This window comes from Lithobates pipiens, unplaced genomic scaffold (assembly GCF_037356315.1).
Source record: "Lithobates pipiens isolate NorthernLeopardFrog02 unplaced genomic scaffold, aLitPip1_a1.2 Scaffold_19, whole genome shotgun sequence".
Taxonomy (NCBI): domain Eukaryota; kingdom Metazoa; phylum Chordata; class Amphibia; order Anura; family Ranidae; genus Lithobates; species Lithobates pipiens.
Genome location: NW_027507764.1, coordinates 85,418,324 through 85,445,985, shown reverse-complemented (window position 1 = coordinate 85,445,985; position 27,662 = coordinate 85,418,324). Strand labels below are relative to the sequence as shown.

General features: G+C 41.2%; 1 protein-coding gene across 1 annotated transcript; it reads left to right on the top strand.

The window, feature by feature from the left end:
- Positions 1-7,180: 7,180 nt before the first annotated feature.
- LOC143996143 (patched domain-containing protein 3-like) lies at positions 7,181-27,134 on the top strand. Its single transcript, XM_077491029.1, has 4 exons — positions 7,181-8,040; positions 12,410-12,531; positions 13,860-14,005; positions 23,076-27,134. The coding sequence occupies exons 1-4, from the start codon at positions 7,294-7,296 to the stop codon at positions 24,809-24,811; spliced, it is 2,751 nt and encodes a 916-aa protein (XP_077347155.1). The 5' UTR covers positions 7,181-7,293; the 3' UTR covers positions 24,812-27,134.
- The last annotated feature ends 528 nt before the right edge of the window (positions 27,135-27,662 follow it).

Genomic DNA, 27,662 nt, shown 5'->3' with positions numbered 1-27,662 from the left:
CTAAAGGCCTAATCTCTAAAATATATACTAGTTTGGAAGCTAGAACAATAAGCAGAATAGGACTTTATAAGAGTAGAGCTAAATGGGAAAGAGACATGGGGCAATAACAACAGAGGATTGGGGAGAAATCCTGCAAAGAGGAAGGTTGGTCTCAATCTCTCCCTCGCAGAAGGTGTTGCACCTATTTCTGCTCCATAGGGTATACTACACTCCAGCAAAAATGTTTAGTCTTGGATGGAAACAAGATGATCATCTATATTACGAGAGGTAGAACCGATAATGAGTTGGGCTCAGAAGAATGTGGTCAACATTTCTGCTGTATACATCCCAGGGGTCCAGAATGTTCAAGCAGATTTTCTGTCACGTTTTCTTGTCAGAAAAGACAACAACGAGTGGTCCCTCCACAGGGATGTCCGGGAATCGCAAGATGCACAAATACTACTCGAGATTCAGGGATCCTCAGGCGTTCGGGACAGATGCTCTCACGGACTGTTGGAAGTTTCAGAGAGCCTATGCCTTCCCTCCAGTTCCTGTAATCCTGCAGTTTCTTCGGAGGCTCAGAGGGGAGAAGGTGGAGATCATTGCGATAATACCATTCTGGCCCAACAGGCCTTGGTTTCCTCTGCTGTTGCTCCTCAGCTATCAGGATCCAGTTCCCCTGCCTCTCAGGCCAGATCTACTGTCCCAGGGCACACTATTACACCCGTGCCCGTCCTGTCTACACCTCAGGGTGTGGTTCTTGAGAGGGGAAGGCTAGAAGCTCTGGGTTGCCCAGAAGAAGAGATTCCAACCCTTCTTAGTGCCAGACGGAAGAGTACCAATAAAGTATACAAACGCATATGGGCCAGGTTTATGGTCCACATGTCTTCTAGGTCAAATTCATATAATTCTCCGGCAGTCCAAGATATTTTGTCCTTCCTTCAGTCAGGGTTAGACTTGTCTCTGGCAGTTAGTTCGTTAAGAGTACAAGTTTCAGCCATTTCAGCCTTTACAGGAGTTTTGTGGGAAAATCATACCTTAATACGACAATTCTTTAAAGGAGCCATCAGGCTTAGGCCTCAAAAAAGGCCCAGGTTTCCCAAATGGGACCTTCCTTTAGTACTGGACTTTCTTTCTGATCTTGGAAGAAGGTTGGACGCTCCCCTGTCTTTAGGAGATCTCACTATCAAGACTGTGTTTTTGGTGGCAATAACTTCAGCCAAAAGAGTGTCGGAAATTAGGAATCTTGGGTCTGTGGAATCATTTCTAACCTTCTTTCCGGACAGAGTGGTCCTGATCCCTATACTTGGGTCAAATCCAAAAGTTACGTCAATATTTCATGAAAATCGGGAGATTGTTCTACCTACGTTTAGAATGTCAGACAACCAAGAGATTCACCCTTTGGATGTTGGTTGCACGTTGAAGCAATATTTGGATGCTACAGCTCCGTTCAGAGGAACAGACTTTCTTTTTGTTCTTCTCCATGGCAAAAATAAAGGGATGCGAGCATCAGTAAGATCAATCTCATCTTGGGTGGTCCAAACGATTCAAAGGGCATACAAGGCAAAGGGCCTGGTTCCTCCTGAGGCAGTGACGGCTCATTCGACTCGGGGTATCTCGACCTCTTGGGCAGCAGTTCGACATGTCGCACCAGAAGTTATCTGTAGAGCGGCTTCCTGGTCTTCAATTAATACTTTTGTTTCCCATTATTGTGTGGAGCCAGCTGCGCTTTCTTCTGTTAATTTTGGTTTACAAGTATTGTCAGTGGACAATGAAAAATAAAATTCTGGTTTCTTTGCTCAACATTTTTAGCCCACCCAGGTGTGTTTGGCGAGTTATTTCCCACACGTATGCTGCCATGGAGCCTGTCAGGAAAATTGAAAATTTATATCAGATACTTACTGTAATTTTCCTTTCCTGATAGGCTCCATGGCAGCAAGAGTTCCCTCCCAAATGTTGGAGAAGGCTAGTTACAGAACACAGATAGCAGCTTGGAGCAAAGATTTATGGGAGTAGGGGTACTATTGGGTAATTATGGAGGCGGGGCTAACCCACACGTATGCTGCCATGGAGCCTATCAGGAAAGGAAAATTGCCGTAAGTATCTGATATAAATTTTCCATTTTTTTTTTATATTTTATTTTCAGTATTTTTTGTTTATATTCCAAAAAAAAATCAAACCAGTGGTGATTAAATACTACCAAAAGAACATTGTATGATAAAAATTTTTATATGGCTACAATGTTGCATGGCCGAGTAATTGGCATTTAAAGTGTGACGGCGCTGAAAGCTAAAAATTGGCCTGGGCAGGAGAGAGATGAAGGTGTCCGATATTGAAACAGTTAAAGTTCATTTACTGTTTCCTAAAAAAATATATATAATACTTGCCTGTAATCCTGAGATCAAAGCACTTGAAAAATTGTGTGTGGCAGGATTTTTGAGGCATTATTTGTACATATTAAAGCAAACTAAAAATATCAATAACTTTATTATAAAGAATTCATAAGGTTTAAAATCAATGAAAGCATGGATTTAAAGCTACCTCCACTAAGTTGCCATAGGTATTCGAACATAATAAACCATCTTTGTAACAGATGGTCATTCCGACTTTTGCAGGTTAGTTTATACAACTTGTCACAAAATGAATCTATGGTCTAGCTTGACGCATTGATTGTAATCCACTTCTTCAGGAGAACAGCATTGGAGGGTAATTAAAAACAACACTACAAATAATCCACAACAAAAAGTCCACGTATTGACCACATGTACCTGGATAGCACTAGGGAAGACGTTATGTCAGGCTCAGAGAACCCACTAAGGCAGGGGTCTCCACACTCTCTAAGCAAAGGCCAGTTTACTGTCTTTCGGGCTTTAGGGGGGCTGGTGGGAGTAGAAAATGCCCTGGCATTAGTGCTCCATTATTGGTTTTAATGGGAGGAATAGTGCCCCATTGTTGATAGCAATGAGAAGAATAGTGCCTCGTTGATGATGTCAGTAGGCAAATGGTTTCAGTTGGTGGAATAGTGACCCAAGGGCCAGATAAAGTCAAGCAAGAAGTCACGTCTGGCCCCTGGGCCGTAGTTTGGAGACCACTGCACTTAGGAGTCCAGAATACACAAACACCCCCCCCCCCCCCCCCCACACACACACACACACACACACACCAGAGAGATTACCCTTTTCTTTCAGAAAGTCACTGAAATAAGTCACCTTCCTTTATTACTTTATTATCTTCTATGATAGTAGAAAATACTAAAAAGGAAAATTCAGAATAGAGCTATAGATCAATTCTGTATATCTTTGCCATGTATCTTGGACATCGTATTAAAACATGTTCGTTTACTTTGCCTTACTGAGGCAAAGCACTTGTTATCATCCTAGAAAAACCCCATACATAGTCAAATCCCCACCCAACCAGATCAAACTAAGTTTGAATCCAAATGACTCTTTTATCAACCCACCTCTATACAACAAGGAGATCTCAAAGTTTTGCATATTTAGAATGTGCATATTTGGAATGTCCGACCGTGTGTATGGGGTATTTGCCCCCTGGTAAGACACTCTTCTCATGTAGAGAGCATGTGACCTGGTATTGTTCCCTGGGGGTGCACATGCTCACTGCCTTCCTTCCCTCTTGGCCAGACAGGCTGCAAATTGGATAAGGGTCTGGTATGGATTTTGGGGGGGACCCCACAATTTTTTCAGGTTTTTGTGGGGGTAGAAGGTCCCCATAAAATCTGTTTTTGGGAAGTGGGGGTATAAGCTGTTTTTTTTTCTGTGGAGTCCCCATTCCAATCCATAGCTGAGCTATAGCTAGGATAAGAGTCTGGAAGGGATTTCCTGGCTGCTTTGTATTTTTTTCCTTTGTAAATGGTACTTTTGCTTCAGCACATTGCACATTGTACTTTACAGACAGGTTTAGGAAACCACCTAAGCAAGTTATTTGAAGGAATTGTGCATTTTTAATGTTGCTCTCTGAGCCCTTTTTAAATTGCTACTCTCTGTCGACCAGTATTTTTATTTATTTTTTAAAGTTGCACAGCACCCAGCTCCCCATGCCCTTTATTTGGAAATTACTTTCCTATTAGCCTTAAAGAGGAAGTAAACCCTGATGGGTTTACTTCCTCTTTCATTCCCTGCATTCCCTCTTTCATTCCCTGCAAAGGTAAAGCATAATGGACTACTATGCATTGCATAGTCCATAGTACACTTACCTGACACAGGAGCCAGCGAAGTCACTGCTGTCCCCTGTAGTCAGGCGCATCCATCTTCTCGGTGGATCTCGCCGCTCTGCCGCTGTCATTGGGTGAAGCTGCGATGACATTACTCATGCGCATGCGCACGGGAGCCGCCACTCACGGCATATCCGCCGTTGACCGTTCAGCGGTGCCTGCCTTTTCGAAAAATATCTCCTAAACCGTGTAAGTTTAGGAGATATTTCTTGGACCTACAGGTAAGCCTTAATCTAGGCTTACCTGTAGGTCAAAGTTGGTTGTAAGGGTTTACAACCACTTTAAAAATGTAAACTTTTGCAGCATTCATCCACCATAGATTTCAATTGGGGTTTAGGGAATATTTGCAATTTCCAAATTTATTTTCTTAAATGAATTTCCCTAGAACTGTACCCAAGCACACTCAATTCTATTACTATCACAAACTTGAAAAAGGACCAATTTTCAGGAAACCCCGTCAAAGTTAAATAGCAGGTTGAATTTTATGAATGCTGTTATGATTTTACAACAATTTGAAAGAGTTACATCTTATCTGTATTACACTGGGAATGTTTGTACTTTTGTAAGCCCACCCTGGTTAATATTCCATGGATAAACTTACTCAGAACAAAGTTTATTGTCCAGTATGTATTTTTCCAGACAATCACTATTGTTCTCCCTGTCACATTCAGCACTTGCAATGCTCCCTTTCCCCACTCTGTCATAGGCACATTTTCCTTTGTTAGAAAGTTTTTGGTGGTTGAGTTGTGTAGGTATTGCAGTTTAATGCTTATAGGCTGCAATATAAAATCTGTAGGCAGATGAAAGCAGAACTAAACCCTCCTATCCTTTTCAGCCAAGGAAATTGCGACCATAGCTTCTGTTTGATCTGCAATTGCCATGGTGCTGCAAATGGGTTCAGTTATGACACCAGCCAGTTGATGTTTTGACAGTTTGTTTGAGAGCACAAGCAAACGTGACATTTAGACCCCTATCACACCACGCCACCCATAGGGTCGACGGTAAAACGCTGCTATTTTTAGTGGCATTTTACCGTCGGATTTGCGGCGCATTTCGGCCACTAGCGGCGTGGTTCTACCCCCCCGCTAGCGGCCGAGAAAGGGTTAAAACCGCAATAGCGGCGTTTTGCCAGTGGTATTACAGTGCTGCCCCATTGATTTCAATGGGGTCAGCGGTGGAGGAGCGGTAAACACACTGCTACTTCACTGCTCCAAAGAAGCTGCTGGCAGGACTTTTCCCTGACTCACTCTACAGACAATGGTGCAGCTTTTTTAGGGCGGTTTGCAGGCGCTATTACTAACGCTATAGCGCCTGCAAAATGCCCTGGTGTGAAAGGGGTCTTAGCATTCCTGTAATCATTCAAAAAAAATCCCAGTGCTAATGGTCACAAACTGATTGCCTCAGTGATATTAAATACAAAAAAAAAAAATGTCCATATAAAAAATGAAGAAAAAATTATTTTTGTGAAAACTTTAAAGTCCAAAGTGTGTGCCTTGGCAAAAGTGTTAAACGACAGTCATGCTAATCCATTGTTGTAATAACCATGTGAACCATCACCAATATGCAAAATGCGAATTTTACCAGATTAAAATTACTCCATTACAGAGTCCAGTTCGCATGTTGTAAGCACTTAGGGGCAATCCAATTTACACTGCTTGTTTCCAGTATATTAGGCTGAATTCACACCTATGCATTTTTAGTGCTTTTTGCATTTTTCAGATTTGCACTACAGAACGAGTTCCATAGGAAACCATGTCAAATCGACTGTAGTGCAAAATGCAAAAAGCACCAAAAATTCATAGATGCGAATCCAGCCTCAGACTGACTCACTCTCCAAGATGTATGAAATCAGTAAGGACCATATATTAGGAACATCCACTTGGAATCATAGCGGGGAAACCACATAGTATAAATCCACTACATACACAGTACAAGTTCTACCCACATGATAAAAATGAAGGTAGGGGGAACACAATAGTGCCCCCTACCTATGGGAATAGGGACAAATCAATAGGGCGGTTCTGATAAAAAACCTTCGTCTGATTTCTTTTATAACCTCTTCTTTCTTCTTATAGGTTTGTTGAATCACCTGACCAACTGTAGAATCTTCAAAATAAGTCAAAAGTCAGCTGACAGGTAAGTGACCAATTAATAACTGTATTTTATTTTTAAAATGAACTGCCCTATTGATTTGTCCCTATTCTAATAGTTAGGGGGCGCTATTGTATTCTCCCTACCTTCATTTTTATCATGCGAGTAGAACTTGTACTGTGTATGTATATTAAAGTTTTTTTAGCGGAATTTACAATGTGGTTTCCTTCACTTTGATTCCATGTGGATATTAGTAATATATGATCCTTACTAATTTTATACACCTTGGAGAGCAAGTCAGTCTGATATACTAGAACCAAGCGGTGAAAATTTGATTGTCCCCTAATTGTTTACAACAGGTGAACTGGACTGTAGTGGAATCATTTCAATCTGGTAAGATTGCATTTTGTATACTGGTGATGGTTCACATGGTGATTACTGCAATGGATTAGCACGACTGTCGTTTAACATCATCCGTGGCGATTGCCGCCAAGGCACACACTTTTGACTTTAAAGTTTTCACAAAAATACATGTTATATATTGCTACAAAATTTTGTCTTGTGATTTAGTTGCCAGCATGTTTTGTTTTCTGGTTGCCGTTTTCGCCACCGGTGGCCTAAGTGAGGGGTCCTAAGTCAAGGCCCTCAGTAACCACAACTAACACCCCACCAGCTGTGCAAAATGGTGCTAGGTATTTCTTTTGGTATGTTATAATTTGATTCCCTATTTAGCAACACTATAAAAATGACATTTGAATACAATATCTCTCAAGTACAAAGGTTAAATATTATTTGTTTGCAGTTACCATGTCATTATATGCTCAATAAACATCCTACAAAGCGGAACTGTTTTACATTTTGCATTGAGAATCACATTAGCAATAGCATAGGATGACAGTTTTGACAAATCTCATTGTCCTATTATAAATGTAACTGGTCTCCAATTGTTCTGCTCATCGATATTGTAAGAGAAGCTGACTGCAGAGTGAAGAATGACCGGTTGTCGGACAGACTGTATACAGAGACCTCTCTCTCTTATATTCTACAAACTGGGGAAAGCGGTGAGCAGGTACCCTTGGTGGTTCCTCTTTATTCCCATGGTCATATCTGCCGGTCTGGGAGCTGGATTTTACTTTTTGCCTCAGAGGCAGGCTAATGACATAGAAAAGGAGTTCACCCCAACTGGAGGTCCAGCTAAATCTGAGAGAGAATTTGTGAGGACACGTTTTCCAACCAACGACTCCGGGCATTTCTCTGCACAGAGACTCTGTACAGAAGGTTCATTTGTTTCTCTCATTGCTGTCGGCATGTCTGATAATATTATCAATGTTGATTCATTTAGAGAGCTGATGAACCTGGATGAGATGGTGCAGAATATGAGCATTACTGTGACTCAGCCTGATGGTGATGTGATTCTAAATTTCCAACGTCTATGTGCAGAGGTACAGGAGAGGAAATGTATGCCAGTTAATCCACTTCTATCTTCAGTACAAAGTAATTTGAGTTTGATAGAGACACTAAGTATTAGCTACCCCATGTTTCAGGGTAAAGCATTCTTGGGAACATCCCTGGGTGGAGTGACACTCAGTCCTAACAACACCGTGGAGAAAGCTAAAGCAGTTCGGTTGGTGTATTACCTGAGAGAGGAGAATGAACACGACAGAAAGAACAGCCTGCTATGGATTGAGCATTTTATCAAATCAGTCAACAATGATTCTCTACAACTTAAGAATGTACAGGTAATACTTTATTTTACTATACAAACATATGAGATTGTTGCCTTTTCTTCTTTTAATCAATTTATTGCATGTGATTTTTTTTTTCTAACCTGTTGCTAAGGAAATAGTAAAGAATTTCAACAAAAATTCATTTTTTTTAATTTCTTTTCTAATATATTCCAAATTTTCTGAAAGATCCAATTTCGGATCGGTGGAAAAATGATCGACCAATTCGAATTCTGTGTGAAGAATAGCTGGTTGTTAAGCAGTGGGCCGTAAAACCAGGCCGATGTGTCCTTCACAACCGACGACTCATCAGCTGTCAGCGGGCTTCCCCACTGACAGCTCAAATGTAAATAAAACAATGCTGGCAATAAATTCTGAAAAAAACAGCTAGGGGTCCCCCCTCCAATCCACACCAGGCTCTTCAAGTCTGGTATGGATTTTAACCAGTTGCCGACCGCCGCACGACGATGTATGTCGACAGCATGGCACGGGCAGGCATATTGGCGTACATGTACGTCCCTTGCCTCCCGCGGGTCGGGGGCCCGACCGGGCCCCCGCCCGGTGCCTGCGGCGGTCGGTTTTCGTCCGGGAGCGATCCGGGACGAGGGGGCGGCCATTCATTCATGGCCACCCCCTCGCGATCGCTCCCGACGAATAGGAATCCCCCGTGACATCACTTCCTCTCCTGTAATGTAAACACAGGAGAGGAAGTGATGTATTCTCTCCTCCGTGTCGGTATTTTTCGTTCCGACACGGAGGAGAGCGGATCGGTGAGTTGCACCAACACTCTACACACACAGTAGAACATGCCAGGCACACTCACACCCCCCCGATCACCCCCCCAATTACCCCTGCCCCCCAGTCACAGTGACACCAATGTCATTTTTTTTTTTTTTTTTTTGCATTGGTGTCATTTGTGACTGTAATAACTGTTAGGGCAGTTAGGGTTAGCCCCCTTTAGTTCTAATGTACCCCCCTAACCCCCCCAATAAAGGTTTAACCCCGTGATCACCCCCCGTCGCCAGTGTCACTAAGGCTGGGTTCACATTGCAGCGGTTTATGAGAACGAATGTGATTCGCACCGCACTGCAGTGCAAATCACATCCGATCTCTGTGCGATTCGAGTTCAGCCATTCGCCGCACCCGCCACACCCGCCGCACCCGCCGCAAATTCGCACGGGACCCTTTTTTTGGCCCGCAGCAGAATCGGATCGCATGGGTGTTCACACCATGCGATCCGAGTTTGCAGATCGCACTGCGATATGCGAACTGATCTGGGGGTGTCAGTAACATTTCACTGACACTCCCAGCAGTCCGCATAGGGCAGTGTGAACTGCCGCCGGGAGGCATGCGATGCGGGAACCCGCCGCGGATTCGCGGCGTTTCCGCATCGCTCCAGTGTGAACCCAGCCTAATAAGCGATCATTTTTCTGATCGCCGTATTAGTGTCACAGGTGACGCTAGTTAGGCAGGTAGGTATTTAGGTTCGCCGCAGCTTTTTATAGCGCCAGGGACCCCCATATACTACCGCATAAAGCCCCCTGATTGCCCCCTAGTTAACCCTTTCACCAGTGATCACCATATAACTGTTACAGGTGACGCTGGTTGGTTAGTTATTTTTTTATAGTTTCAGGGCACCCGCCATTTATTACCTAGTCTCACTAGTGTACCCCTAAATTTAGGGGTGTCTACTTTCCAAAATGGGGTCATTTGGGGGGGGTTTGTGCCATCTTGGCATTTTATGGCCTTCAAAACTGTAACGCCCTTAGAAAGCCTGAAGGCGGTGCTTGGTTTTCGGGGCCCCGTACGCGGCTAGGCTCCCAAAAAGTCCCACATATGTGGTATCCCCGTACTCAGGAGAAGCAGCAGAATTTATTTTGGGGTGTCATTTCACATATGCCCATGGCATGCATGAGCAATATATCATTTAGTGACAACTTTGTGAAAAAAAAAAAAAAAAAAAAAAGTTTGTAATTTTCCCGCAACTTGTGGCAAAATATAAAATATTCCATGAACTCAACATGCCTCTCAGCAAATAGCTTGGGGTGTCTACTTTCTAAAATGGGGTCATTTGTGGGGGTTTTGTGCCATCTTGGCATTTTATGGCCTTCAAAACTGTAATAGGTAGTGAGAAGTGAACTCAAAAATTTACGCCCTTAGAAAGCCTGAAGGCGGTGCTTGGTTTTCGGGGCCCCGTACGCGGCTAGGCTCCCAAAAAGTCCCACATATGTGGTATCCCCGTACTCAGGAGAAGCAGCAGAATTTATTTTGGGGTGTCATTTCACATACGCCCATAGCATGTGTGAGCAATATATCATTTAGTGACAACTTTGTGTAAAAAAAAAAAAAAATTTTTTTTTTGTCATTATTCAATCGCTTGAGGGAAAAAAATAAAATATTCAATGGGCTCAACATGCCTCTTATCAATTTCCTTAGGGGGTCTACTTTCCAAAATGGGGTCATTTGGGGGGGTTTTGTACTGCCCTGCCATTTTAGCACCTCAAGAAATGAGATAGGCAGTCGTAAACTAAAAGCTGCGTAAATTCCAGAAAACGTACCTTAGTTTGTAGATGTGACAACTTTTGCGCAAACCAATAAATATACAATTATTGACTTTTTTTTTTACCAAAGACATGTGGCTGAATACATTTTGGCCTAAATGTATGACTAAAATTGAGTTTATTGGATTTTTCTAATAACAAAAAGTAGAAAATATCTTTTTTTTTCAAAATTTGCGGTCTTTTTACGTTTATATCGCAAAAAATAAAAATCGCAGAGGCAATCAAATACCATCAAAAGAAAGCTCTATTTGTGGGAAGAAAAGGACGCAAATTTTGTTTGGGTACAACATTGCATGACCGCGCAATTACCAGTTAAAGCAGCGCAGTGCCAAAGTGTAAAAAGACCTCTGGTCATTTACCAGCAAAATGGTCCGGTCTGAAAGTGGTTAAGCTGCATTCTTGAATAAGGTTCTGGTATGGACTTTAGGGGGGACCCCACAACGTTTTTTAGAAAAAAATTGGCATAGGGTCCCCCCTAAAATTCATATCAGAACCTTATTCGAGAATGCAGCCCAGTAGACCAGGAAAGAGGGGGGATGACTAAACTTCCCCCTCCTGAAGAATACCAGGCCACATGCCCTCAACATGGTTTGGAGCAGGGAGGCCCCCCACCCCAAAGCACCTAGTCCCCATGTTGATGTCATTTAGCTATTTAAGAAATGTCAGATGGAAGAGCAGGCATTCAGTGGGGAGCTTTCGACAAGGCTGGAGGTTTTTTTTCAGGTCCAATGGTTCAGCAGGCGGCGAGAGATGGATCTACATCAGGGGACATTACATGTATGGTACACAAAAAGTGCAGCGGAATATGACCCCTTTGGACTTTTAAGATGCTATAAAGGGCTTAAAGAAATCAGAAACACTGTAATGAAAAACATGGTGAAAGAAGTGAAAGAAGTGTAGCCAAGTCCCGGGCCTCTTGAGGCCTAATGGTGACCTCCAAAGTTAGGGTCAGCTGACATCCTTCTGTGTAGAGTGGGTTAAGAGGTATGGTGGGTGCAATGTAAGGTAGATGAATGGGCGCCAGAGACTTCTTGAATGCAAAGAGATTTATTTTCGCTTGAACAGAACTGTGGGAGAGAGGGTTGGGCCAGGACACCCTTTAGTAGTTGCAATGTTATGCAGACTCCAAGACTGTTATAGGTAGACAGTCATGCAGGGAAAGGCACCCAGCCGGACACCATGTCTGCTTGTGTAGACACGCTGTCTCCTATGGCAACAATCTTGAACAGTTTCTAACAAAGGTTGTAATGAACTCTTTTACTTCCGCCACAGTCTCCTTTTTAGATCTTCGCTCAACTGAGCTCCCAGTCTATCACTTAAACCCGCCGATCTACTGCCACTGGATCTCCTGAGCTCTTCCAATCTTCTCACTGAGTATCTTCCTCAAGTGTCACACCCGCGTCCCTGCTGGGTCCCTAGCTTGGCACTCAGACACTCTTCAAGATTCACCCCACCGGCCTGCTCGGTTCCTGGCTTGGCACACAATAATGCTCTGCAAGCTTCACCTCCACTGGCTGGGTCCCTGGATTGACATCTGCTGAAGATTCCCAATTCTTTGCTGTCCCCGGGTACCTGTCAAAAACAGGTACCTTCTCACCCCCCCCCCCCCCCCCAAAGGTGCTAAATGTGGCACCGGGGGGGGGGGAGACAGATAAGCAGAAGTTTCTCTTTTAGGTGGAACTCCGCTTTAAGGTAAATGAAAAGACAGCGAATGATCTCATATGTAAGGGTAAGGTAGCAGATATCAATTTTATAGCACAACACATCTCTAAACCATTGCTGTAGGCATAAAAAAATTACATATCTTTGCTGTTGTTTTTTAGGTATCATATTTCACATCAGTATCTCGACAGCAGGAATTTGAAGGCACTTCCAAATCTGTGATCCCATTGTTTTCCATTACATACTTTGTTACAATATTCTTTTCTATTATAACATGCGTGAGGTAAGCAAAAAAGTCAATTTCACTAAACCTGCTCCTGGCATAATTAATACATGGTAATACCTCTCCCAGTGCAAGTCCAAAAAAATTCATAAGCCAATGCTCACAAATCGAAGTGTTATGAACAGGGTTCAGGCTGTGAGGCCAGTAGCTATATCAGTGGGAGGGCTCACACAGAAACCAGCAGGATTAATACACAAGCAGGTCCCCCTAGCGAATGACGATAATTCACTTGATGTGCGGGGTCTAAGCAATAATTGGTCTTAACCAGTGCTCCTGATGGGTTCTACTGTGTGCTTGTTCCAAGTTGCAGTCCTCAGATTTGCCCCACCAGAAGGTGAGCAAGCTGGGGTGATGTAGCAGATGTAGTAGGTAGAGATCAAGCAGAAGCATAGTTGTTAAACAAACCCAAGATCAGTAATAAGCGGTTGCAGTTTGGGATCAAGCGGAAACATAGTCAAGAAACAAGCCAAAGATCGGTAACAAGTCATTGTGAAGATACAGGTGCCGCAGGAGTGCAAGAAGCAGGATATTGACGGGAATTTACAAAGACTGGAGCAGTTGCATATGGCAAACCCATCAGCTCCTAGCGTCCATTTCCAAAGCTTAAATGAACAAGCTCAAATCAGAAGGTTGATTGGTTAATTACTATGCAGAGATGCTTCCGTTTCTGTCTTTTTCAGTTTTCCTAAATTACCTCAATTGACTGGAAAAGAACACAGTAATCTGACAAACAGGAAGTGCAAAGACATGGCTTTAGGAAGGTAGTTCATAAAAGGAGCAAAGAGTTTAAGGTTCCCCAAAAACAACATAGAAAGTAAGGTAGTCCAAAGGATTAGATGGCTTAGTAAAGGAGTTAGGGCTCTTTCACACGGCTGATCCGTTCAGGTCTGCCTGTCAGTTTTTCAGGCGGACCTGAACAGATGCTCCATAGACTTCTATGGAGCATCGGATGTCAGCGGTGACACGTCCGCTGACATCTAACCCGCTCCGATGCGATAAAGTGTGACAGAGGAAAAACCTACTTTTCCATCCGTCATCGGATCGGGTGACAACGGATTCTGCAGTCCGTCGTCATCCAATCTCCCATAGGGAGAGCGGCGCTCTGACAGGTCTGTCCCTGCACAGTGTGCAGAGACAGACCTGTCATCTTCCTGCTCACTGGGGATCGACGAAGCGATGCCTGCTCTAAATTCAAAATAAATGTTTTGGCTTTAATAGTGTAACTTCATTATGCATCTGCCAATAACCTGTATAAACTTGATACTCATCCAAACTATTTGACTGTTTTGTTAAATAAACTATACTTATGCTTTTATGATTCTTTGCAGACTTGACTGTGTGAGGAATAAATTCTGGGTTGCTGCTTTTGGAGTCATTACTTCTGGATTAGCCATTCTCTCTAGTTTTGGCCTGCTGTTACTATGTGGAGTGCCTTTTGTTATTACTGTGGCAAATGCGCCTTTTCTTATTTTAGGTAAGTTAAAGGATAGTAAGTGTATAAGGTTTCAGAATACTCCAATACAAAAGTAACAATAACAGGAGGACAGTTTCTCACACATTTTTTCTAAGCAGCCTTTCCTGGAGGTAACAGGGGATGGCAAGCATAGACATGTGCACAGGGTGTGCCGGGTGTGCCCAGGCACCCCTAATCACCATGTACAGCACAGATTTCCCCTACTGCCCTGGCTCTCCCCCTTCTCCCTGCAGCACTACTGGCTTCCCTCCTCTCCCACCGGCTGTTCCTGGATGTTTTAGGATTAGTGGGGGAAGGGACCAGTAAATATGTAATTTATCAGCCCCTTACCTTTCTGAATGAACATGAGTGATCAGTAGTGTGTATTTGAGCTTTGGGGTTCACAACCTAATGGAAATACCTAGGTCTATAGAAGAGTATTCTCAGTTCATATAGCATCCTTTGGCACTTAATTCCTTTCTAGCACTTGTACACACAGGAGTCCACAGGAGGGTCTTTACTTGTAATGTCCCAAGAGCTGTCTGCCATCCACAGTGAGGGAAACAAAGAATCCTTCTTCAGACCAGGATTCCAGGATGATGCACTCTAGCAAATGATCCTTAATAAATCTTCCCCAGGTCCTCAGCCCCGTGCCTGCTGAGGCCCAGACAGCAGTTTCTTGTCTCACTAGCTATCTCCAAGGGGTAGCAGCCCTGGGAGAATTGGAACCCTCCCTGGAGAGGAAGGCTCACTTTGTTCAGACCTCCCAAGCATTTATCATCTTCCCAGCCACCTTCTGAACACCTCCTTACAGGGCTTGGCTGAGGCATGATAAATGTTCATACTAGATATTTGTCTCGCCCTGTCCTATATTCTGGAAGCTCCTTCAAGAAGTTCGTGGGGGGAAAACAGACACCCAGATTAGGAAAACCAGACCAGATGAAAGCAATAGATCACTGCTCCACTCACTACAGTGAAGCCAACTAAATTGAGCTTAGCAGCCTAACTAGAGGAGGGCGCTACATTGTCATTAACATTTTCTAAAGGGTGTGTTATTTTTTATACCTTCTATGTTTCTAACCAATCACAACATCCCCTGTTGCCAGTTAATCACGACCAAGATTTTTTCGAATCATACAAATTCCTAGGGATACAAGAGGAGCCCAAAAAGCCCAAGAAGGAAAGGGCAATCAAAAACATAAATGAAAAAAAAAATTATGTATTTTAAAAAGAACAGTCAACCTTGAAATACTTGTATCGATTTGCTATAAGAACATATTTACAATATCGCAGTGCAGAAATTTCTGTAGGCCATTCTGTAAAAGCCATAAACAAGCGTGTAAATGTATTTTTTTTGTAACATATTGAAACATTTAAAAGTAAATTATTGAAACATATTTAAATTTTCATATTTAAAGGAGATCTATAGTCACAGCATACACTTTTATTTTATAGAATTGTAATAACAATACAAACAATAGTTTATATTTTGACAATCCAACATACGCTTACTTTTTTTTTTCATTAATATTTCTTTATTGAAAATTTTCATCATTACAGACCAAATTATATTCATATTGGAAAATATAGCCAATATATCAATATAAAGTTAATACAAAGATCCATCGTGTCCAAGGCATCACATGGGGTCAAGCCAAAGCAGATTCTGACGTTTTTTTCCTTTCACATATCATCTGTACAACATAACAAACATTATAAACATCTATAGATGACAACAACAGACAAACACAAAACAAAAAAGGAATTTTTTTAAATTCAACCCACTTTCCAGTATTCACATGATGTAATAAACTATATACCTGTGTCTATAAAGAAAGTTACTGCTACAAGAGCAGGGTTTTCTTATCAACCCACTGGTCTGGCCATCCATCCACATTTTCCTTCAGAATCCATACATATTATCATAAACAAAAATTACTCATTAGCAAGTGGTCATTTCACAATATCTTATCATATATTGCCTTCAGCACCATCACAAACGTTGCCACCCTACAAAGGACAAACAGAGGACTAACCGATATCCACGGTTTCCACAATTTATTTAAATTATTAGGTATGCCCCTATTACAGTAGATTTGTTCCTTCCTAAACTTACCTTAAATATCTGGTTTCATGTTGTGAGTGCTGCCTGTCTGCTGGTCATCTCTTTCTACAACTTCTTGGATTCCCCTGCATGCTTTGCAGCTTTTCCTCTGATGTTTACGTTTAATTTCTAAGGACTAAATATCCCTTGGTACCATGCTGCCTGCAAGCAGTGATTCCTGTAATGACTCCGCCTCTGTAATTCAGAAGGCAGGCTCTGTGAAATGTGTGACACAACAGTGAATATGTGTCACAGAATTCAAGGAAGTAAATGTGTGGGGACTTTCAAAAAACAAGTTTACAAACTTCAAGATGGTTCGGATTAATAGCAGAAGGGTAGAAATAATTGAAATACAATGTGGAAATAAATGTATGATTTTTGATTCTGTCCATAGATACATATTAAAGCAGACCTGTTGCAGGCTCACATAGGGAAACGTGAATCCAAAGATTCAATGTAAGCCTTCTCCAAAGCCACAAATTAGTGTGCCTGCCCACCTGCCTGATCCTGCCTCTGAAAAATCCAAACTAAGTAGAAGGAAAACATACATGCTCACCCTTTATCCTACCAATGCAGGGCCTAGTACCCTAGCAATCTATTATCAAGCCCTAAGAGTGTCACAAGGTTAAACAACGTCCATTATGAACAAAACTGCAAAAAACTCTAATGGTCATCATCATAGAGTGTATGCACAGCAGCAAAGGCATCACAAAGCTAGACAAATAAAAAAAGAAGCTAGTACACCAACAAACTTGCAGTGAAAACCTTATTTATTAGGAATCGCATCAATGACATTTCTGTACCATACAGAGACCCCTTTATTAACCACTTCAATACTGGGCATTTTGACCCCCTTCCTGCCCAGGACAATTCTCAGTATTCAGCACTGTCGCATTTTGAATAACAGTTGCGTGACCATGCAACACTGTAACCAAATTAATTTTATAATTTTTTCTCACAAATAGAGTTTTCTTTTGGTGGTAATTGATCACCTGTGCGGTTTTTATTTATTGCACTATAAACAAAAGAAGAGTCACAAGTTTGGAAAAAAAATAACAATATTTTTTACATTTTGCTATAATACATATCCCAACTATTTTTTTTTTTTTAAATACATATTTTTCCTCAGTTTAGGCCGATATGTATTCTCCTACATATTTTTGGTAAACAAAAATCGCAATAAGCGTATATTTATTGGTTTGCACAAAAATTATAGCATCTACAAAATAGGTGATAGATTTATGGCATTTTTATTTATTTTTTTACTAGTAATGGTGGCGATCTGTGATTTTTATCCTGACTGGAACATTTCGGCGGACACATTGGACGATTTTGACACTATTTTGGGACCATTCACATTTATACAGTGATCAGCGCTATAAAAATGCACTGATCACTGTATAAATGTCACTGGCAGGGGTTAACACTAGGGGGCGATCAAGGGGTTAAATGTGTTACCGAGGGAGTGATTATAACTGTAGGGGGAGGGGACTCACATGGGGAGGAGACTGGTCAGTGTTCCTCTGTACTGGAAACATGCGATTGGTCTCCTCTCCCCTGACAGGACATGGATCTGTGTGGTTACACATACATAGCACATAGATCCACGTCTCGGCTCTGTTACCAGGAAATCGCAGGTGCCCGGCGGACATCACGGCCACCAGGCATGTGCACCAGCTCCCGAGTGACATGGTGGGTGCACGCGCGCCCTCTAGATGGCCGGGAAGTCCAGGAACATCATATGACGCCCGCCCAGGATGGGAGATCCCTCCTGTGGACGTCATTTGACAATAGCCGGGATGTGAAGTGGTTAAGGTGGTAAGCCCTTGTCACTTCAACAAATGGGTCCTTGTGTTTCCCCAAAACATCGCTGTTGCTATGCCTTAGGAGATCAAGGCTTTCATTGAAAGTTTATTAATGTACTTAGACGTGCAGAATGAAAAAATAAATTTTGTTTTGATTCGTTAAAATTAGTTTAGTTAAATTCATTTAATTTGTTTACTTCCGTTTTGTAATTTGTTTGGTTTATTCAAATTAGAACCAGTTTTAAAAATATTCTATTTCAAATCGAATTGCATTCAAATCGAGTTTATTCTATTCGAAATTTGATTTTGGAAGATGGTTATATTCTTTCTATTCTATTCTATTGTTTATTTTAGGGCTGCACCGATACCATTTTTTTTTATCAACAAGTACCGATACTTTCAAGTACTCACAGATACCGAGATACCAATACTTTGCAGTGCGATTTTTTGCGTCAACACTGCAAAGAATCGCATGAAATTTTCATGCATGTGTGTGTATATACAGTGCCTTGAAAAAGTATTCACACCCCTTGAAATTTTCCACATTTTGTCATGTTACAACCAAAAACGTATGCTCTGCCATATTGGATGGAGAGTGCCTGTGAACAGCAATTTTCAAGACTTGCCACAGATTCTCATTTGGATTTAGGTCTGGACTTTGACTGGGCCATTCTAACACATGAATATGCTTTGATCGAAACCATTCCATTGTAGTTCTGGCTGTATGTTTAGGGTCGTTGTCCTGCTGAAAGGTGAACTTTTGCCCCAGTCTCAAGTCTTTTGCAGACTGATGCCCTGTACACACGACCATTTTTCCAGTCTGAATAAACTCTGAAGGTTTTTCCGATGGAGTTCCGACGGAATTCCGCTGAAACTGTGTTGCGTACACACGATCACACCAAAGTCCGATCATCAAGAACGCGGTGACATACAACATATACGACGGGACTAGAAAAAGGAAGTTCAACAGCCAGTAGCCAATAGCTTCCGTCACGTACTTGCTTCGGAGCATGTGATATTTTTGGTCCGTCGGAACAGCATAGAGATGAGCGGTTTTCCCGATAGGAATTGGTTCCATCGGAGATATTTAAAACGTTCTATTTCTAGGTCCGTCAGAATTTTCTAAAAAAAAGTCAGATGAGGCATACACATGATCAGAATATACGATGAAAAGCTTCCTTCTGACTTTTTCTGTCGGACATTCTGCTCGTGTGTATGCGGCATAACAAGTTTTCATCTAAGATTGCCCTGTTTTTGGCTCAATCCGTCTTCCTATCAACACTGACCAGCTTCCCTGTTCCTGCTGAAGAAAAGCATCCCTCCAACATGATGCAGCCACCACCATGTTTCACGGTGGGTATGGTGTGTTCAGGGCGATGTGCAGTGTTAGTTTTCCCCACACATAGCGTTTTGCTTTTAGGCCAAAAAGTTAAATTTTGGTCTCATCTGACTTGAGCACCTTCTTCCACGTTTGTTGTGTCCCCCACATGGCTTCTCCCAAACTGAAAACGGGACTTCTCATGGCTTTCTTTCAACAATGGCTTTCTTCTTACCACTCTTCCATAAAGGTCAGATTTGTGGAGTGCACGACTGATAGTTGTCCTGTGGACAGATTCTCCCGCCTGAGCTGTGGATCTCTGCAGCTCCTCCAGAGTTACCATGGGCCTCTTGGCTGCTTCTCTAATTAATTCTCTCCTTGCTTGGCCTGTCAGTTAAGATGGACGGACATGTCTTGTGTCTTGGTAGGTTTGCAGTTGGGCCATACTCTTTCCATTTTCCGATGATGGATAGAAGAGTGCTTTGTGATATGTTCAAAGCTTGGGATATTTTTTCACAGCCTAACCCTGCTTTAAACTTCTCCACAACTTTATTATTGACTTGTCTGGTGTGTCCCTTGGCCTTCATAATGCTGTTTGTTTACTAAGGTTCTCTACCAAACCTCCGAGGGCTTCACAGAACAGCTGTATTAATAATGAGATTCAATTACACACAGGTGGACTCTATTTACTAAGGTGACTCCTGAAGGCAATTGGTTCCACTAGATTAGTTGGGGTATTAGGTAAAGGGGACTGAATACATCCCATTTAACTGGAAAGCCCCATTCCCACCGACTATTGCCCAATGGCTTCACAAACTAGACGAGATTAGCCGGATGGAGGATTTGATCCTCACTAATCAACATCGGCAGGAGGCATATTCCAAAACGTGGCAGTTATGGAATACATTTAGGTACTGTGACGAGGGACAAAGCCTCAGAGGGACTGATTAGCAACCTGCCTAATCGACCCTTCCTATCCCGCTATTGATACGACTCTTGACTCCTGAACGCTTCAGAAAAGGGGGCATTGACTCAAAGAGACAGCCACCCAATCACATGATCAAATACACCTCCCCTACTACCCCCCACTCCCCCCTATATTCCTCTCTCCTGTTCATCTTTCCCGGGCCCTGCCCGGCCCTTTCACCCCCTGCGGTACTATACCAATCTCTAGGTTTATTTTCTATGATAAAACTAGAAGGGAGGCTGAATCCACAAGACTAAGGAAACCTATCACTTCCATTTCCCAGACACTCCAAACCATATTTAACACAGGTGGGACTGTCAAGGTCCCAAATAGAGCTTACACCCACATAGTAACTCACACACAGAAACCATTTTATTGTTATGGGGTGATGGGGAATCCATCTGTATAGATTTATCTCTGAATTTACAACTGATAATGTATTACTTTTGTTGTTGAGGTCCTTGTGGATCAGTTTCTCCGTCTTAAATTAAAAAAAGAAAAAAGAAAAAAAAAGAAGGGTGGCTGAATACAAATGCACGCCACATTTTTCACATATTTATTTGTAAAAAATGTTGAAAACCATTTAGAATTTTCCTTCCACTTCACAATTATGTGCCTTTTGTGTTGGTCTATCACATAAAATCCCAATAAAACACATTTACGTTTTTGGTTGTAACATGACAAAATGTGGAAAATTTCACTGTAGAAGCACCATCTAGAGGGCAGTTTAGAACTTACAAAATTCAGCAGAGGGAGCGCTGTTCGAGTTAGTAGGTAGAGACAGATTAGAAGTTCAAAGCAGCAATAATTTATTGGAAAACGGAAGGGACTGATGACATTAGGTTCATTGATCACAAGCCCATGCAGGGAGATGGTAGTGTGCCAGTGAGGCACTGTTACTCACGGGTTCCATAGTTTACTCTGCTAAGCCTGGAGGAATGAATGGTTGCCTCTAACCCTGAACCTCTTGGGGGCAGGTGGTGAGCTGAATGGATGCTGGCAACGGCCCATGCACCCGGAAATGACAGCTGTGGTCAGGGCTCATCACCGCCGCCCAGGGGAAATGCCAGGAGCAAGTGGAAGTGCACCACTATGCCCACAAACTACTGTGCAGGCAACCAATGAGGACATCCATTGGGCTCACCTCCTGCCCCCAGGGGCTCCACTTTTCGAATAAATGATTGCTGCTTTAAACTTCTAATCTGTCTCTACCGACTTACTGGAACAGCGGTCTCGTTGCTGAATTTTGCGCTTTCTAAACTGCCCACTAGATGGTGCTTCTATACACATACACACATAGGATCAGTGGGGGAAATCCCATGTGATTCGGACAGGAACCGCACCACGTTCTTATTCAAATTGAATGCGATTTCTTACAGTGCAATTTTTGCCCATTCATTTTGTATTGACACAAATCGCACTGCAAAGTATTGGTTTTGGTATTGGGAGCATTTGGGTGAGTACTGATACTCCCTCAAATGCCTGGTATCGATGCATTTTTCCTATTCTATTCTTTTATTTTTTTTTCTGTTTTTTAAACTCTAATTTTATTCTAAATTCCAATTTTGGAAAACAATTTTTTGTATCTTCTATTATTTTCTATTCTATTCTAATTTTTTTATTCTAAATTCAAATTTCAGGAGATGGTTATATTCTATTCTATTGTTTTTTTCTATTCTATTCTTTTAAATTTTAGTCAATTCTATTCTTTTATTTTCTATTCTATTCAAATTCAAATTCAAATGTATTTTATTAATATTTTGGGAAATGGTTATACTCTTTTATTTTCTATTATTATTCTATTCTTTTCTATTCTATTCAAATGTATTCTATTCAAATGTATTCTATTTGAAAATTTTATTTCAGAACAAGTTTCTATTCTATTCCATTTTTTTTATTATATTCTATTCTTTTATTTTCTATTCTATTTTACTCTATTCCTTTTTTTTTATTCTGTTCTGTTTTACTCTATTATACACTGTTCTTTTATTTTATACTCTATTTTTTTATTCCATTATATTGTTTTCTATTCTATTCCTTTATTTTCTATTCTATGTTATTCCCTTTGGAAATTTGAATTTGATTCAAAAGTGATTCAAATTCAATTAGAAAACGATTCAAATTTAAATTGAGAACTATTCAAATTCAAATTTCGGCTGAAAATGTGATTAGTTAATTCTGATTCATTTAAATTTGTTACTATTTTAATGTATCCAAATTTCTGAATAATGAAAAATTTGTCAGAATTTCAATGCACATGGTGGCAAGGAGTGTGCCTAGCCAATGTTACTTCCAACTTTGAGACAAAATAGACATTTACATAGTGTCTTTGCAGGCTGTGGTCTCAGATCAGGGTGGCATGTAGGCACTCCATATTCACTGAAGAGGTATCTAAAGGGAGTCACATTGCTTTGTGTGACCTTATGAAGCAGACTTTTGAAATACAGACTGTATACTCTATGTTGACTGTTTTACCTTCCAAGATAATCCTGTCCAGCCATTTGTGTGATCCAGGCACTCTTTTTATATAGCCTAGCCAGATAAAATGCGGTGAGGAGGGACCAGGGGGCAGGGCGGAGCTGCACTGTGTGGGTCTATAGAGCTCGGGTCCACAGACATACACAACTTGGGAGTGAGAACGCACGTGTACCCCCATAACAACCAGCTTGCTATGGGGGCACTCAGAAAAGAGGAGGAACCAGGAGCAACGGGAGACCCTAGAGGAGGGAGTTCTGGGCTGCTCTGTGCAAAACCATTGCACAGAGCAAATAAGCATAACATGTTTGTTATTTTAATTTTAGAAAATCCAGACTTTACAACCACTTTAGAACAAATGTTTAAAATCATTTAAAAAAAATGTATTTTATGATAAACATAAATGGATATTTTCTTTACAGGTGTTGGAGTGGATGACATGTTCATTATGGTTTCCAGCTGGCAGCAAACTAAAGTTACGAGCCGAGTTGAAGAAAGAGTGGGCAAGACATATGAAGAAGCTGCTGTCTCCATAACAATTACAACCCTCACAGATGTCTTAGCTTTCTATATAGGAATTATGACTTCTTTTGGCTCTGTACAATCTTTCTGTATTTATACTGGAACAGCCATATTGTTCTGCTTCCTGTATAACATCACTTGTTTTGGTGCATTTTTAGCCCTCAATGGGAGAAGAGAAGAGAGTAACAGACACTGGTTGGTTTGTAAAAAAGTTCCAGAACAAGATGATGACCATCGATCGCATCCATATAACCTGTGCTGTGTTGGGGGGAAATATAGTGAAATCACAGATAAAGAATTTGACCATCCAATTACAGATTTTTTCAGTGGGCAATATGGTCCATTTTTAACCAACATTTGGACTAAGATCATTGTGTTGGGTCTTTATGGTGGATATTTAGCTGGCAGCATATACGGGTGCTTTCAGGTACAGGAAGGAATTGATTTACGGAACTTGGCTACTGACCGCTCCTATGTACGTTCTTTCTACGACAATGAAGATTTATATTTTAATCAGTATGGTCCCAGAGTTATGGTTGTGGTTACACAGGAAGTTTCATACTGGGATATAAATGTCCGTAATAAAATTGGCAGGTGTATGGAATCATTTAAACAAACTTCCTTTGTCAGTGAAGATCTCTCCGAGTCCTGGTTGACAGCATACTTAGGGTTTGCTGAACTTTTTAAACTGAATGTAACTGATGAAAATAATTTTGTAGGAAATTTATCAAGATTCTTTACTTTATTTTCAGATTTTAAACAAGATGTGGACATTCAGGCAGGTGCTATCAAAGCTTCCCGATTCTTTATCCAGACTATGAATGTCACTTCTGCCATTGATGAAAAAAATATGCTAAATCAGGTTCGGAACACAGCAAAGAGCTGTGAGGTCCCTGTCCTTGTGTACCATCCGGCATTTATATACTTTGATCAGTATGCTGTAATTATCAAAAACACAATTCAAAATATTGCTGTAGCGGCTATTGTTATGTTTGTTATTTCTTTAATGCTAATCCCAAACCCTCTTTGTTCCCTGTGGGTAACATTTACCATTGCTTCTATTATTGTAGGGGTCACTGGATTTATGGCTTTGTGGGATGTTAACTTAGATTCCATATCCATGATCAACCTTGTTATTTGTATTGGGTTCTCAGTGGATTTCTCAGCCCATATCTCATATGCCTTTGTTTCAAACAAGAAATCTACAGCAAATAAGAGGGTGATCGAGGCATTGCATTCTCTTGGTTATCCTATAATACAGGGAGGTCTCTCCACCATCCTGGGTGTCATAGTACTCTCCACTTCAGAGAGCTACATTTTCAGAACATTTTTTAAGATCATATTTCTTGTTATCACTTTCGGAATGCTCCATGGACTGGTTTTCCTTCCAGTGTTTCTGACATTATTTGGAAATTGTGGCCATAAACCTCATGGGGATGACAATACAACAAAGGTGAAAGGAACTATAGATGACAATGACCTTGTGGGGAATACAAAAGATAAGATAAGTGAAAAACACTTTAGTAATCACAATGTAAATATAAGCTATTGCTCAAATGAAGCATTTAGTCCAGATCCTGTAAATGACAAGCAGATGATGACCCCCCCTCTAATTAAAAGAATCTATCTTGAATAAGTTTAGGCTGGAATCTGAATGTTTAATCTTTGCTTATTATTACTATGCAGAATTACCTAGGAGAGAATTTTACTTCCCCTCTATTTAGTGTTACTAATGTTCTCTGAGCCTGACACTTAATTGAAGTGTTGGGGATCAGAGGTCCTCTGAAGTCTGATAGTTGATGTCAACTGCCTCACTACACACACTGAACACTTAGATATTGGGGCACAGTGTGGTGTGTGTGTGTGTGTGTGTGTGTGTGTGTGTGTGTGTGTGTGTGTGGTCAGGCAGTTGCCTGAGTAGAAACAAATCCCATATGTTTATCCTGGCAAGTTGCTTTTTTAAATTCTTCCCTGACAGTTCATGTAGTAGTCATTTTTTTGTTTATTAAAAGAGAGCAATAACAACCATTACTACACAGGTTCTCAATACAGCAATATCATATGAAGAATAAACATTTGGATGAATGACACTACAGTGCATTGAAGGACTTGCTAATAAGTAATGCCATTTAAGTCAGTAGTAGAACCCATGTCCCTGCTGAACACCTTAATTGCAGATCTAAGCTTTCTACTGGACATAAGCTATGCCCTCTACTAGTATTTCACTTCATACAGCATCCCAATGCATTTGAGTGGCCCATAAAGGCCATGGCATTTGTCTATTAGATATCAGGTCTTCCTTCATGGAGGGTTTGGGATTTAGGATCAATTTCGATTTAAAGTGTGTCTGAAGTCAAAAGCTTTTTTAAGTTTTGGATAGAATGAGAAAGGGTTAGACCTTCCAACAAGTTTTTTTGCTGCATGTGTCTCCATTGTGGAGATTCACCTTTGTGTTTGTACTACTGATCACTGTCGTTGAGAAAGAAAGTGAAGGGACACTTGTTTCAGGGATGAAAGTCTAAGAGGAGAATTACCTTCACTTTGAAAGATGGGACAGGAAGTGAACTGAAATTTCCCCAAGGGTACACATATAGCAAATAAATCCTATAGGAGTTTTAAACCTTCCTTACTCTATCCAAAAGTAAAAAAGTTGCTGTCAATATGTAGGAAGGGGTTCATATGTCTTCTTTTAGTTTGGGCTCCTCCTAGTAACTTCCCCAGGTAGTGATGTTTCAATTCTACCTACTCTGCCACAATTCTATTTAAGTAGTGGGTGGAGCTCAACAGGTTTGGCTTTGGCGTGTAGAGCAAGCATCATGCAGTTGTAGAACTGTGGACTCTGTCCTTGGCTTCCCCCTTGTGGGCATCCCCTCGAAAGGCTTCCCTGAGATGCATCCCTGACCCTAGAACGAGGGTCTTGAATCATGCCACTGAAGATGGGTAAAGTCTGTAGCAACTGTTACTGTGTTGTTGCTTGTTAAATCTAATACTGTATAATGAAAATTGTATCATGCAATTCAGTAAAGGACATGGATTTTGCTTTTCAGCTGGAGTGATGTTCTTCAAGGGGATTTCTGAGTACCTGAGTGGAAAGATGTGAAATGGGCTGGTGCACACTGAGGCTACAGATGGCTGGATATGTGTGACCCATAATAGGCTGCAACGTTGGGGTATACAGGATCCTGAATACAAGTGTAAATGTGGTTGGGCTGGGAAGAGGTGATGGCTAGTGCAAAGTGGTCCACCCTCTAGCTGGTGAGCAAAAACATCTTAATCGTAATACACAGCAGGTGACCTGACCCCTTTCTTCATGTTGGCCCCCCTCTGCATCATTGAAGTCAAAGCCTGCAACCCATGAACCAGAATACAATGTCTTGTGAAGGTTTAACTCCCGACCACTAGAGAGGTCAGTGATGCATTGGACCAGGTAAATGTTGTCCTAGGGATTCAGCTCACCATCTGTACACTTGGCAAGCAGAAAGAAAAATCTGTGTTGGCTGCCCTGTACTTCTGCAGCCCCCTAGCAGAGCAGTGATGGAGTGTTACCGCTAGGGAAATCTTACATACACACACACTTTAAGTTGAGGCCCTGTATAAAGCCTGGGGCAGCTTTGATTAGTGCTGCAGAAGTTCAGACTATGAAACAATGAGACAGTGCATGTATTTTATAAGGTGTATTGAATCCACAAACTTTTTCTTCCTAATGAAATTCATCCAAACTGGTCTAATATTAGTTTTGGATGTTGTAGCAATGTCCAATGCAGTAGCATCTTATATCTTGCAGAGTATCCAGCAATAAGATCTCTAAACCTGAGTTCCCAGCTTTACCCGCCTAATCTGGCCATTCCAATAAAATCTTTGTCCTATGGTTTGATTTTGTGTTAAGTATATTTTCTACAGGTCATGTACGCTGTATGATAATACAATGTGAGTATGATTACAGTGTCAAACAAAATCTTAGCCAGATATGTATATGTATAAAATAGATATTTACTAAGTACATTTCAGTTCTTGATTAAATAAATTGCAATGTATATTGTTTCAATTAAAACTTTTTTTTTACATCTTATTTCATGCATAAATGGTATGTATACCATGGTGGTCTAAGGTTTGTTGGTCTACTGCAGGGCCTCAGGATAGTCATGTTCTCCATCACTCCCTCCACCAGCTCCCTCCTTCCCCCCATTTTTTTCAACTAGACTGCTCCTTTCTTTGCCATCCACTTCTTTTCCAACACCACACTTCTTTTTATATACCCTCAGACACTCTAACCCAACCCAATACATTACATTTTGTTCTTGGATTTAAGAAGTACAGTATATTGTCCATTTGACTGGTACTAAGAAGAAGCATTGTACCACTGATACTGCAAATCAGGAATATTTGTCTATGGTAGGTTACAAGTTGGAAATGTTCCAGTGCTCTGAGCCATTAATACATTGCATTAAATTAAACCATTTACACATCTTGACATAATGAATAATTGT

Coding starts and splice junctions, on each gene's coding strand:
- LOC143996143 (XM_077491029.1), top strand. CDS start 7,294: ATGACCGGTTGTCGGACAGACTGTATACAGAGACCTCTCTCTCTTATA. Junction 8,041..12,409: donor TACAACTTAAGAATGTACAG/GTAATACTTTAT, acceptor GTTGTTTTTTAG/GTATCATATTTCACATCAGT. Junction 12,532..13,859: donor TCTATTATAACATGCGTGAG/GTAAGCAAAAAA, acceptor GATTCTTTGCAG/ACTTGACTGTGTGAGGAATA.